Raw genomic sequence first — 12851 nt, forward strand, 5'->3', positions numbered from 1 at the left:
GCTGAGGCAGGAGAATGGCGTAAACCCGGGAGGCGGAGCTTGCAGTGAGCTGAGATCCGGCCACTGCACTCCAGTCCGGGCGACAGAGCGAGACTCCGCCTCAAAAAAAAAAAAAAAAAAAGAACAGTTTTATTTCTCACTGCTGCCTGACCTCACTCCTAAAATGAGAAACACAGCTTACTTGGAGTTCCCAGTGCTTGTGCTATTTGCTACATCTTTACATGCTGTAACCTCTGCAAGAGCACCATTCCAAAATCCAGTCTGCTTAGAAGTCACATGTACCAGAAAGCTTCTCTGAAAGCTTCCCTGCAGTGCCTCTACCCACAACAACACAAAACTATTCCCTTTTCTGTACCACTTATATAACAAGTATGTAATACAAATAGCTAACGCAATGTATGTTTTGCTGAACTTGTTCTTTAGCACTTACTTTTAAAAATCTGAACCTGCTTAAATAAGATGTAAAGAATTAGTATAATCTTTCTGCAGATTAGAAAATCAGGCTGGGTGCCCTGGCTCAAGCCTGTAATCCCAGCACTTTGGGAGGCCGAGGTGGGCAGATGACTTGAAGTCAGCAGTTTGAGACCAGCCTGGCCAAATGGTGAAACCCCATCTCTATACTAAAATTAGCCAGGCATACTGGCATCTGCCTGTAATCCCAGCTACTTGGGAGGCTGAAGCAGGACAATCACTTGAACCCAGGAGGTGGAGGCTGCAGTGAGCTGAGATCATACTACTGTACTCCAGCCTAGGCGGCAGAATGAGACTCTGATAAAAAAAAAAAAAAAAAGAGAAAAAAGAAACGTATGACTGCATCAGAATGGATCTATTACCACTTATGGCAAAATAACTGAAGCACAGTATGCTTCTGACAGTGGATTAAGAGTGCCTTGGTATACAAAAAAATCCCACACTTTTCTGTCATTTTGTACATTACGAGTACATTTTATGATGCAAATTATACACACAGATGTTAATACATCTAATAACTTTTTATAGCACAATTTTTAGCTAACAAGATTACTCTCAAATTCTATTAAAACACCTATAACTAATATAGTAAAATATTTCCAATAAAATATTTAGAAAAGGAACTTTTAGAACATGTCAAAATTTTGAAAATTTTCCATTTTACCATTAAAGGAAGAGCTCCTAATTGTAAGTGATGAAGTCGAGGAGGTGCGTGATAATGGGCCAAGTGAGGATGCAATGCACCAGGTGTATAAGTAGCTGCAGTCACTCCAGCTTCAATTCCCAGTTCCCTGACAAAAGGATGAGAACAGTGTAATCCTCCTTAGGGTTTCTTTTCTTATCAACAGACATGGGGAGTTATGTTTACACTTAAAAAAGTAATCTAAGGTTTCTTAACTTACAAAGCTGAGGAAAGATAAATTAGCCCAAAATATTTAACTAATAATTTCAAATTTATTTTAGAACTGAAAACTCAATTTTTACATTTTGTGACAATGAGGAGCAAAGCATTTGTACTTGGTTTCACAACTTACAAAGGAAAGAAACATATGGCTACAAAGGTCCCTTCCAAGTTAAAAGCCTGATTCTACTTGAGGAGCATACAACACAGAATTTACTTTTTTGGTGTATCTGAATGTTACAGATGCTCTCTGGGTTTTTGTTTGTTAGGTATCAGCTCTTGGTTGTTGACAGTAAGGACAATTAGAATAGCAAACTCTTCTACATCTTATAAAAGAAGGGCAAACAAAATTTTAGAAGGGGTAAAACTGTTAAATGCTAAATCTTCATTTATTTATTCTCATTTTATTTTCTGCCTCAAAAGTCATTGTGGTTCAAGATCTCAATGAATGCCCATACACAATGGATTCAGAAAAAAAATTTAATGAAAATCTGCCCTCATTTATCAAGGAAAGACCACAAAAAAATTGGAATGAAGGCTGAATTTCCCTTGTCAATGGCAGGTGAGGGTGGTGAAGCAAATTGGAGTACAAAGGTGGGGGTCAGATAAAGAAGATGTGAAAAGTAGGATCAGTCTAGGGAGTTAACTTTGGTGGTATCCCTGACAAACAGGAAAAAAGGTCCACTCCTCTTACTTGCATGGGAACTCTAAAAAACCTAAACTCACAGGAGAGAGTAGCATGTTGTTTGTATCAGAGGCTGGGGAGGTGGTGGGGAGTCGTGGATGAGGAAAGGGGAGATGCTGGTCAATGTGTACAAAGCTTCAGCTAGGAGGAGTAAGTTCTGATATTCTACTGCACAGCATGGTGACTACAGTGAAGAATAATGTACCGTATATTTCAAAACTGCGACAAGATTTTAAATCTTCTCACCACAAAGAAATGATCAATATTTGAGGTGATAAATATGCTATTAGCCTGATTTGATCACTCCACAATGTATATACGTATTGAAATATAATGTTGTAGTACCTCCAAAATACATACAATTATTATTTGTCAATACACATAAAATAATACCTAAAAAAAAAATGTTCTACTCCTGCTTGATGTGGTTCCCTGCCCCAGCTCCTATTCTTTCCTCTCCAAACTGCTATCTGCCCAGAGGCAGTGTCTCACAGTTAAACTGGGGATTAGGTTTCTCCACATCACCCTTCTGCAAAGCAATCAATCACAAGGCATCTCTTCCAATAGTTTTGCCACAAGCTGTGAAGCATTGTTTTGAAATTAAACAAGATACTGACCAGGCAGACCTCTCTGGAGCCTGTCGAGGATGTGAGGACATAGTCTGAGGCACATGAATATGATGCCCATGACCATAGTTTGGGTGCATCCTATGTGGATGGGGTGGGGGGCGTTCATGTGCCCGCCTGGAAACACAGAACACAAAAAGACCACTGGAAATAATTGAATAATTGGTTATTTCTTTTCTTAATGTAGAAAAAAAACCCTAGTATTAATACTATAAACATCTACAGTCATAAAATAAATTTTATAACAATACATTATAAAAATACATAAAATTATTTAATTATTAAGAAATCAAGAAACCATCACCTCCTCCACAAATTCTAATTGTTCATTTATTCCAGTGCTTCCAATTCAAATATCATACAAGGAAAAAGGTAATTTTAACATTATCTTGTATACTTTCTTTACAAGAGATATCTTAAATAGGAGAATAAGAATAAATAAAATTTTTAAAAATTAAATACCCCAGGCAAACATTGCAGGCACAAATAAATTATTTTATATAAACATTGAAGCAGGACAAATTGAAACCTTAATTTTGCTTCATTTACTCTTATATTGCAAAGACATTCAACTATTTTAATGGACGAAAGTTTGAGACAAAAATGTTAACCTTGTGCATTTTTTTTTCAAAACACATGTAATACATGTTAACACACCTAGGAAACTTATATTTAGCTCCATTCATACTTTTTTTTTTTTTTGAGAGGAAGTCTAGCTCTGTCACCAGGCTGGAGTGCAGTGGTGATCTGGGCTCACTGCAACCTCTGCCTCTCAGGTTCAAGGGATTCTCCTGCCTCAGCCTCCCGAGTAGCTGGGACTACAGGCGCGTGCCACCACACCCAGCTAATTTTTGTATTTTTAGTAGAGGTGGGGTTTCACCATGTTGGCCAGGCTGGTCACATCTCTTGACCTTGTGATCCGCCCACCTCGGCCTCCCAAAGTGCTGGGATTACAGGCGAGAGCCACCGCACCCAACCTCCATTCATACTTTTTATTCTGCATCCCAGTTTACTGTATTTTATCTTCCTGAACTCAGTTAACAGAAGACACTAAAACCAACCTAATTTCAGGGATTCATTTTTCGTTTGTTTGTTTATTTATTTATTTATTTATTTTTAAGAGGCAGACTCTTGCTCCAGGATAGCTCAATGTAACCCTGAACTCCTGGGCTTAAGTGATCCTCCCACCCCAGCCACCTGAGTAGCTGGGACTACAGGTGTGTGACACCATGTCCAGCTAAGATTCATTTTTATAGTCTAATAATTTTACATTAGTTTTTAACACATTTGCAGATTTTGCATGTTTATTCTAAATAACATTTTGCCAGTTACTGGAGGATAAGACTCTTAAACTGGCAATTTTCTACATAAAAGGCAGCAACAGCCAGAGATTTGGGATATAATCTTAAATGACAGAACTAAAGCAAAAAGTTACACAAGAGCTGGATCATTAATTAGATCAACAGTTTGGCAAACAGGTTATGTGAAGGATAAAACAGGAAATTTTTTCAGCTCTACAGGCCATACGTTCTCTGTTGTAACTACTCAGTCTTTGTAGTGTGGAAACAGCCACAAACAATAGACACTTTTTCAGTTTGTTTGTAACTGAAAAACTGCAGCTGTTTTCCAATAAAATTTTGTTTACAAAAATCAGTAGGCAGAATTAGACCAATAGAGTTTGCTGTCTAAATATGAAAATCAGATCCTGAATACTCAAAAGAAAAAAAAAAGGATTTTCATAAATTTGAAGTACAGTATTTTCACTGTCAGGTTTTGAAAATTCTATTAATACTTTTCTTCCCTCTGGTTAGTAACATTCAAATCTTTGATATCTTTAGATCTTGTTCCTCAGAATCACCCATTTTAACACTGGTTTTTACTATGCGATATTGCAGAAACAGACAAAGTATTAGTTCGCATCAGACCAGTCTGGGTATTTTTTTTAATTGGTTTGCATAAAGAAATTACCCTGGGTTACATGTAAAACTGGTCAGATTTTACTAAATAATCTGGTATAAACTTGCTTTTTCAACACATACAATTTAGGAAAAGGCAGGGGAAGATTCTGGTTAGCAAAGAATCAATTTCTTAGTGAACTGAGGATTTAGTATAGTTACTTTTTTGGGGAGAGAGGGAGAGACAGGGTCTTGCTATGTCACCGAGGCTGCAGTGCAGTGGCATGATCATGGGAGGATCATTTAAGCACAGGAGTTCAAGGATACAGTGAACTATGGTCACACCACTGCACTCCAGCCTTGATCCCCTGGGCTCAGGCGATCCTCTCATCTCAGCTTACCCAGTAGCTGGGACCACAGGAGTATGCCACTACGCCCAGCTACTTTCTTTTTTTTGTAGAGACGAGGTCTCCTTTATGTTGCCCAAGCTGGTCTCAAACTCCTGGGCTCATGTGATCCTCCTGCCTTGCCCTCCCAAAGTGTTGAAATTACAGGTGGGAGTCACTGCAGCCACCTATCTTTTGTTTTCTATTGTTGTTAAAGGAGACAAGGTCTTGCTCTATCACCTAAGCTAGAGTGCAGTGACACAGTCATAGCTCAGCTTTGACCTCCTGGGCTCAAATTATCCTCCTCCCTCAGCCTCCTGAGCAACTGGGGATTACAGGCATGAGCCTCACCCAACTTACAGTTACAAGTTATATTATTTCTAAAGACTTCGTGGTTTTTTTTTTTTTTTTGGTTGTTGTTGTTGTTCTTTGTTCTTTTTTTAAAAAAAGAAAACAACAACAACAAAAAACAGTATTTCACTGTGTTGCCCACATGGACTCAAACTCCTGGGCTCAAGCAACCTTCCTGGCTCAGCCTCCCAAGCAGCTGTGACTACAAGTGCATGCCACCATGCCTAGTTAGATCTCAGAGTTGTAAAGATCAATGGAAGTAGAAGAAAAAGCAAGCCTGACTTTCTTTTTAAAAATGTGAAACATACGTTGGATGCTGCATCATCCTCCTCCTTTGAACTTCCATCCTCTGCATCACTTCATGAGGATGCAGGCGCTGTGCTGGAGGTGCTGTGGCTGGAATATGGTGCGATATTGGCTGGTGTGTAGGAGGAAGATGCTGAGGGATTGGTGCAGCTGTACTGGCTAAGTGAGTTGGTGGTGGGGGTGCCACAGGATGAGATGTTGCATGAGAAGATATTTGAGAATGGAAAGCATGTACGGGATGAGGAATAACATAATCCACTTGAGGTGGAGGCTGAGTCTGAGGAGGGGGATTTCCATGAGAATGCGGGCAGGCAGAAGCTTGATGATGAAGTGGCCTTGTCAAAGAGGCATCTGCAAGAAAAATATTTCAAGTATATTACACAGGCACCATGCAGTTGAACATATATTGCTATTATACATTCCTATTGTACTTTTAAAGATATTAGTAGATATTTTATTTTTATGAATACTTTATCAAGTAAAGTATTCAAGCAACGGCTCAAGCAATTTGCTCCCTTCTTAGAATAATCTTGGATATCTTATGTCAATACATATTACAATTTAACTTCACTCACAGCTTCACAACATTCTATTATATGAACGCACCAAAGTGTACTGACAAAATCCCCACTGATAAAAAAGAAATCCAAACGCTATGATAAATATCTGTGTATGTGGTCCCTCCTGCACTCACTCTTTCATTTATATACATGTATACACACATACATAGAGATCATTTCTGTAGCATAAATTGCTGTAAGTAGTTGTGGGACAGAAAGAAAAAAATAAATTTAGATGCCAGTTGATAAAATACCCTTTCCACAAGGTTGCCATAATTAATATTTCCATCAAGAGTACACAGGAAGGACCGGGCACGATGACTCACACCTGTAATCCCAGCATTTGGGGAAGCCAAGGTGGGCAGAATCACCTGAGGCCAGGAGTCCAAGACCAGCCTGGCTAACATGGCGAAGGCCCGTCTCTACTAAAAATACAAAAATTAGCTGGGCGTGGTGATGCACACCTGTAATCCCAGCTACTCAGGAGGCCGAGGCAGGAGAATTGCTTGCACCTAGGAAGTGGAGGTTGCAGTGAGCCGAGAACATACCACTGCACCCCAGCCTGGGCAACAGAGTGAGATTCCATCTCAAAAAAAAAAAAAAAAAAAAAAAAAAAGAGTACACAAGAAGACCTGATTACCCCCACACTACCACTAAAATTTTTTTTTTGAGACGAAGTTTCACTCTTATTGCCCAGGCTGGAATGCAATGGTGCAATCTCGGCTCAATGCAACCTCCGCCTCCCAGGTTCAAGTGATTCTCCTGCCTCTGCCTCCCAAGTAGCTGGAATTATAGGGATGCGCCACCATCCCTATACAAAATTTTTTTTGTATTTTAGTAGAGATGGGGTTTCTCTATGGTCAGGCTGGTCTCAAACTTCTGACCTCAGGTGATCCGCCCGCCTTGGCCTCCCAAAGTGCTGGGATTACAGGCATGAGCTACTGCGCCCAGCCCACTACCACTAAATTTTTAAAATAAATGCCAGTCTGAGAAAAATCTTTTATTTCTTGACCACTTGTATTTCTTCTCAGAATTATCTATTTACATGCTTAGCCTATTGTATTATTCACCTTTTTCTTATTGACTTATAAGTATTCTTTGCATATATGGAAGCTCTGTCATAATAGGGTGTAAACATTTTTCCAAACTGTCTCTCTCTCTCTCTTTCCCTACCCCATGTTATCATCCCTGTGCTACATTAAGATGAAGGAGGCATATTTGTTTCCCAATAAATATGGAAGTAAAGTCCTTAATAAGATGGTTCCTCGCATTTCTTCATTCTACATCTTTATGTTTCAAAATGACTGCTGAAAAATCCCTCTGAGGAATACACATCTTCCTTACTCTTAGAGATGTGCATCTACTTGACATGTAAAAAAAAAAAAAAGTTTGTTTCCTTAAATTTCAATCCAAATTTCATTTTATTGGAAGATGTTCTTGGAAGTCTGATATACAGCAACAGCCATTCTCTAGTTTCATTACAGAAGAGTTTTCCATTTTTAATGCTTTTGATTCATTCAGCAAGGGCAGAAGTTAGGTAACCACAACTCAACTATATTTTCAAAGTATGCCTTGTTTGCATGTACTTAAAGGAAACTTTCAACAAATCTAATTTTTAAAAGTTGCAAGACAAATTTTTAAACCAATTTTCGAACTGTTTTCAAATCAATGCTTTACTCTTCGAGAAGGCACAAAGCTCAGTAGCTCTTAATCATAAAAAATGAGCTGCGGCCACGTTGCAGCCCAGGCAAGAGGCAAGAGGTCTCGAGCCGAGCTCGCCCTCTTGGGCTTCGGTGCGATTGGCAGCGGGAGGCTCTTTGGGAACCAGGTGGTCCAAGGGCTGAGCTGTGTGGCCAGACAAGAGGTCTCTGCCCTCCCCCAGTGAGCCCTGCTGATGGAGTTTCTCTCTTGTCACCCAGGCTGGAGTGCAATGGCACAATCTCAGCTCACTGCAACCTCTGCCTCCTGTGATCAAGCAATTCTCCTGCCTCAGCCTCCCGAGTAGCTGGGACTACAGGCACCTACCACCGTGCCCGGCTAATTTTTGTATTTAGAGATGGGGTTTCACCATGTTGGCCAGGCTGGTTTCGAACTCCTGAGCTCAGGTGATCCACCCATCTCGGCCTCCCAAAGTGCTGGGATTACAGATGTGAGCCACCGCACCCCGCCAATCAATGTTATTTCTATAAACCAAGGAGAATTCATGCCAAACAACTTTGTCATCCTTGCCCCCTTCTGCCTATAAAAACTTGCTTGTAGGAAAGGCCCAATGCAGCACACCCCACGGCAACTTAGAAGTTTGTTCTGGGCAGTTGTCCTTACTTTCACTCAAGTAAACTCTTTAAAGTTAAAAAAAAAAAAAAATAAATCCACTATGTTTATGATTGTTAACTATCCTTTCTCAAATTCACAGCATTTTTTCTAGTTTCAAAGTGTTATCTTTGTGTAATCATTATGCAAGACAATATTCACAAATATTACAAAACAAGAAGTTTTGTTTCAGAATGAGTACATTTAACTACTCTTAAGACATCACTTTAATTCACTGTTTATCTAAACAAAATAGGTTGCTGATCATTTTAAGAGTGACATATTCTACATTCCCAAAAACCTTTTCCCTTCCTCTATTTGTGTTCCCAACAGTTTAAAAAAAAAAAGTCTTGATACTGTTTCCTAGACATTCAACATATCACTTGCAGATGTAATATTATGATTTGTTCCAACATTTACTCACTACATTCCTATAGCTTTACAGTGTAGACCATTTGCTTTATGATTAATTATAAGTAGCCTTACCTGTACCTCTCTCTTTTTTTTTGAGACAGAGACTCGCTCTGTCACCCAGGCTGGAGTGCAGTGGTGCGATCTCAGCTCACTGCAACCTCTGTCTCCCGGGTTCAAGCAATTCTCTTGCCTCAGTCTCCTGAGTAGACGGGATTACAGGCGCCCGCCACCATGCCCGGCTAATTTTTGTATTTTTAGTAGAGATAGGGTTTCGCCAGGTTGGCTAGAGTAGTCTCGAACTCCTGACCTCTGGTGATTCACCCGCTTTGGCCTCCCCAAAACTGCTGGGATTACAGGTGTGAGCCACCATGCCTGGTCTTTTTTTTTTTTTTTTTTTTTAAGAGACAGGTTCTCACTATGTTGTCCAGACAGGAGTACAAGGATTATTCACAGGTGTGATAACAGCAAACTGCAACCTTGAACTCCTGAGCTCAAGCAATCCCCCTGCCTCAGCAGCCTCTCGAGTAGCAGGAAACACATGTTCATACTACCAAACCAGGCCTTACGTATCTTCTCAATACATCTTATTAATAAGATAGCAAAACTTTTAAATAATAGCATTTCAAGTACAGTTGTTTTATCACTTCATCAAGACCATAAACCTTTCAAAAGCAAGAAGAGACATATTCTTATTGCACAAGTATTGTTGTTATACATATAAATGTACTTACGAAACAGCAAACTATTCATTTGGATCCAGGTATCACAATTTATAGCCAATAGAAATTATTTCCATTTTACAAGTGTGAAGAATGTAAGGACAGAGAGACTAAATAACTTATCCAAAGTCACTAAGCTAATTAGTGAGAGCTGGGAGGTCAACTCACATCTACCCAATTCCAAAGCTAGTGCTCTACTACACCATACTGTCTCCCCCAGTTCATTCTGGATGAAAAAAGTTTAAGAACCACATGTTTCACAAGTGAACTAAAGCATACAGGAAATGTTTTTTAAAAGCATGGACGAGTTGGGGAGAGAATACAGACACTCCTTCAGGAAAAGAAGCTCAAAACAAAGTTATCAAAATGTCTCTAACAGAACATAATACAATTTAAATTTCCTACCTTCATTCTCTTTAATACACCCCTAATGAGGTGTATAAATTGATGCAGTCCCTTGGAGAGAAACTTAATAGTATTTATTTGGAAGCTTATCCCTCTGACATAGCAATCGCATTTCTAGGAAGTTATACTATACATAAACTCAACCATAAATAACTTAAATGTCCATCAACAGAAGACTGATTTAATATACAATGGACTTTATGGGGGTATTAAAAACCAATGAGCTTCATTTGTATGTGCTAATAAGCAAAAATCAAGATATACTGTTAAATTTAAAAACAAAAGGCAAGAAGTAGAATATGTTTGATTTCCCAGTTTTAAAAGGTAAGACATATACATATCTAAGTGTACAAAGAAAATTTCTAAAAGCTTTTATACAACAGTTGCTACCTCTGATATATTAAGATTAGTAAGCTGTGCGAAGAAGCTTTTAAATTCTCATTTTATATTACTCTGCACAGTCTGAATGTTTTAGAATGTAACAAATGAGTCTAAAACATTTATTAGGACATTTTGAAAGGAATGAACTTACCCATAAACTGCTTCAGTGTATTATTTTTAAAGGATAGGGCAGAAAATTACACATATTGAATTTCAAATAAAAGATGATCAATTAAAAATGAATACCATCAAGTATTCCAAAATAGGCTGTGCATCACAGTGGTGCTCATACAAAGAATGGGCCCACTGGTCAACGTTTTGTAAAAACTGTTTCTAAATCTGTTTTCCAATTTATACTTTAAATTTTAAGTTGCATTACTGAGAAGGTAAATAATATATTACCAGTTTCACTGTATACATTCTGGGTTGATCCCAGCTGTGTCTGCAGGATGCAGATTTTTTTAAATGACTGGAGTAGAAGAAAAAAATCCAAGAAGACATATAACTGAAAATTACCCCTTGCCATGTAATCAGAACAAAACACAAATTTCCTTGCTGACTTCCTGGTTCATTTCTGGCATGAATTTTTGGTGTTTATCAGCCAAGCGTTTATGAAGCTTCAATTTCATTATTAGCTTATGATCTAACAAAATAGTAAATATGTTACACAGCCTTAGGGTATTTATCATTTCTTATGCTATCTAACAAATTTCAATTTCTTTAGAAAGGCATGCCTGGTTCTATTTTATTTTATTTTTATAGAAACCAGGTATCACTATGTTGCCCAGGTTGGTCTCAAACTCCTGGCCTCAAGCAATCCTCCTGTCTTGGCCTCCCAAAGTGCTGGGATTACAGGAGTGAGCCATTATGCCCAACCGTGGTTATATTTTAATTGCCTGCATCAAATGAATATAAAAACCCTTTTATAACTCCCAAAGCTTGCTGTGAGGAAATTCTCTCTTATGCCTCAGTTAACTGCTTGAGAATTCTTAAAATTTACTTTACTGTGCCTAGAAATACTACTCAACTTTCACATTTCTTCAGCTATCCTAAAGAACAAATCTAAATTCCTTAAGACTTCCATTCAATCCACCTCAATTTCATAATATTAACATGGGAAAAAACATAACCTACTCTTAAGCCAAGTAAATACTAAAAATTTAAGAACTGGGATTAATTACAGGTTATTTCATAAAGGAGTATAAAATATTTCATTGATATGCCTCTAGATTTTGTGTCTATTAAGTTTATACTTACAAGGGGGTGGCATGTAATGTCGACATGATGAGAGAGAGGGCTGTGGAGGGGGCTGGGGCTGGGGCTGCGCAACCATGCTTGATCCATAGCCATCCATTGATGATAAAGGTTGACTTGGTGCAGCAGCAGCCTGATGGCCAAAGATTGCGGCTCGGGAGGAAGAAACAGGGCAGCAGGGGTCAAATGCAGATGCTCCATGAAAACTGCCACTTCCATGACTTCTGATACCACTGTTGCTCAGGTCTACTGGCAATGCCTGCTATATAAAAAGAAAGTATATTTTATCTTTCTGAAGTTTGGTCAAACATTTCATGTTATATTATAAAAGTATTCCTAACACAACCAAAAAAACATAATCTTTAAATTAGTTTGAAAATAGTAAGATTCTTTTTTTTTTTTTTTGAGACGAAGTCTTGCTCTGCTGCCCAGGCTGGAGTGCAGTGGCCGGATCTCGGCTCACTGCAAGCCCCGCCTCCTGGGTTTACGCCATTCTCCTGCCTCAGCCTCCCGAGTAGCTGGGACTACAGGCGCCCGCCACGTCGCCCGGCTAGTTTTTTGTATTTTTTAGTAGAGATGGGGTTTCACCGTGTTAGCCAGGATGGTCTCGAACTCCTGACCTCGTGATCCGCCCGTCTCGGCCTCCCAAAGTGCTGGGATTACAGGCTTGAGCCACCGCGCCCGGCCTAAAAATAGTAAGATTCTTAGTGTGAAAAACTAGTGAGCACCAACAAAATACTTGGTTATCTTGTATATATCAAGTGTATCTTGGATTTTGAAAATTGCAGTGGTTTTATAGTTAAATCAATTTTTAAAAATCAAGCATAAGATTTTATCACAAGATGAACAAAAGTTTAATAAAGTCTTTTTGTCTTATAACAAATACATCTTAGAAACTTTAAAATCATACTTCCATATTCTCCTTTATCCCAACACTGTGACTAGTACTTTAGGATTCCTTGAGAAATCTATCTCTAGTACTATCACACTAGAGAAAATAGTAAGGTTCTAGGAAAAATCTTACCTGCCCCAAGTTCCAAACTGCACAAAGTAAGAATTCAACTAAAACTCTAATAAACAAATCTACATTATTCAAAATAACAATGGACATAAGATTTTTCAGACTAAATTATGAATTACCTTTGCCACGTCAAGCTTTCACTTGTTCAAAAAAATAAGAAGAAAAA

At 38.6% G+C, this 12851-nt stretch overlaps 1 protein-coding gene across 12 annotated transcripts in view; it reads right to left on the minus strand.

Moving 5' to 3' along the window:
• RNF111 (ring finger protein 111) overlaps positions 1 to 12851 on the minus strand; it is a 121193-nt gene that overhangs the window by 10013 nt on the left and 98329 nt on the right. For 6 of the 12 annotated variants that reach the window (XM_033189939.1, XM_033189937.1, XM_033189944.1 and 3 more), the window contains 4 exons: positions 11668 to 11926; positions 5624 to 5972; positions 2675 to 2827; positions 1136 to 1262 (listed from right to left, as the gene is read on the minus strand). In XM_033189939.1, coding sequence (XP_033045830.1) covers positions 1136 to 1262; positions 2675 to 2827; positions 5624 to 5972; positions 11668 to 11926 — 888 coding nt within the window. The remainder of the gene's footprint in view (positions 1 to 1135; positions 1263 to 2674; positions 2828 to 5623; positions 5973 to 11667; positions 11927 to 12851) is intronic. The other 6 variants (XM_033189945.1, XM_033189948.1, XM_033189946.1 and 3 more) reach the window with 3 other exon arrangements.

The sequence above is a fragment of the Trachypithecus francoisi genome, unplaced genomic scaffold (genome assembly GCF_009764315.1).
Source record: "Trachypithecus francoisi isolate TF-2019V2 unplaced genomic scaffold, Tfra_2.0 Lachesis_group3, whole genome shotgun sequence".
Taxonomy (NCBI): Eukaryota; Metazoa; Chordata; class Mammalia; order Primates; family Cercopithecidae; genus Trachypithecus; species Trachypithecus francoisi.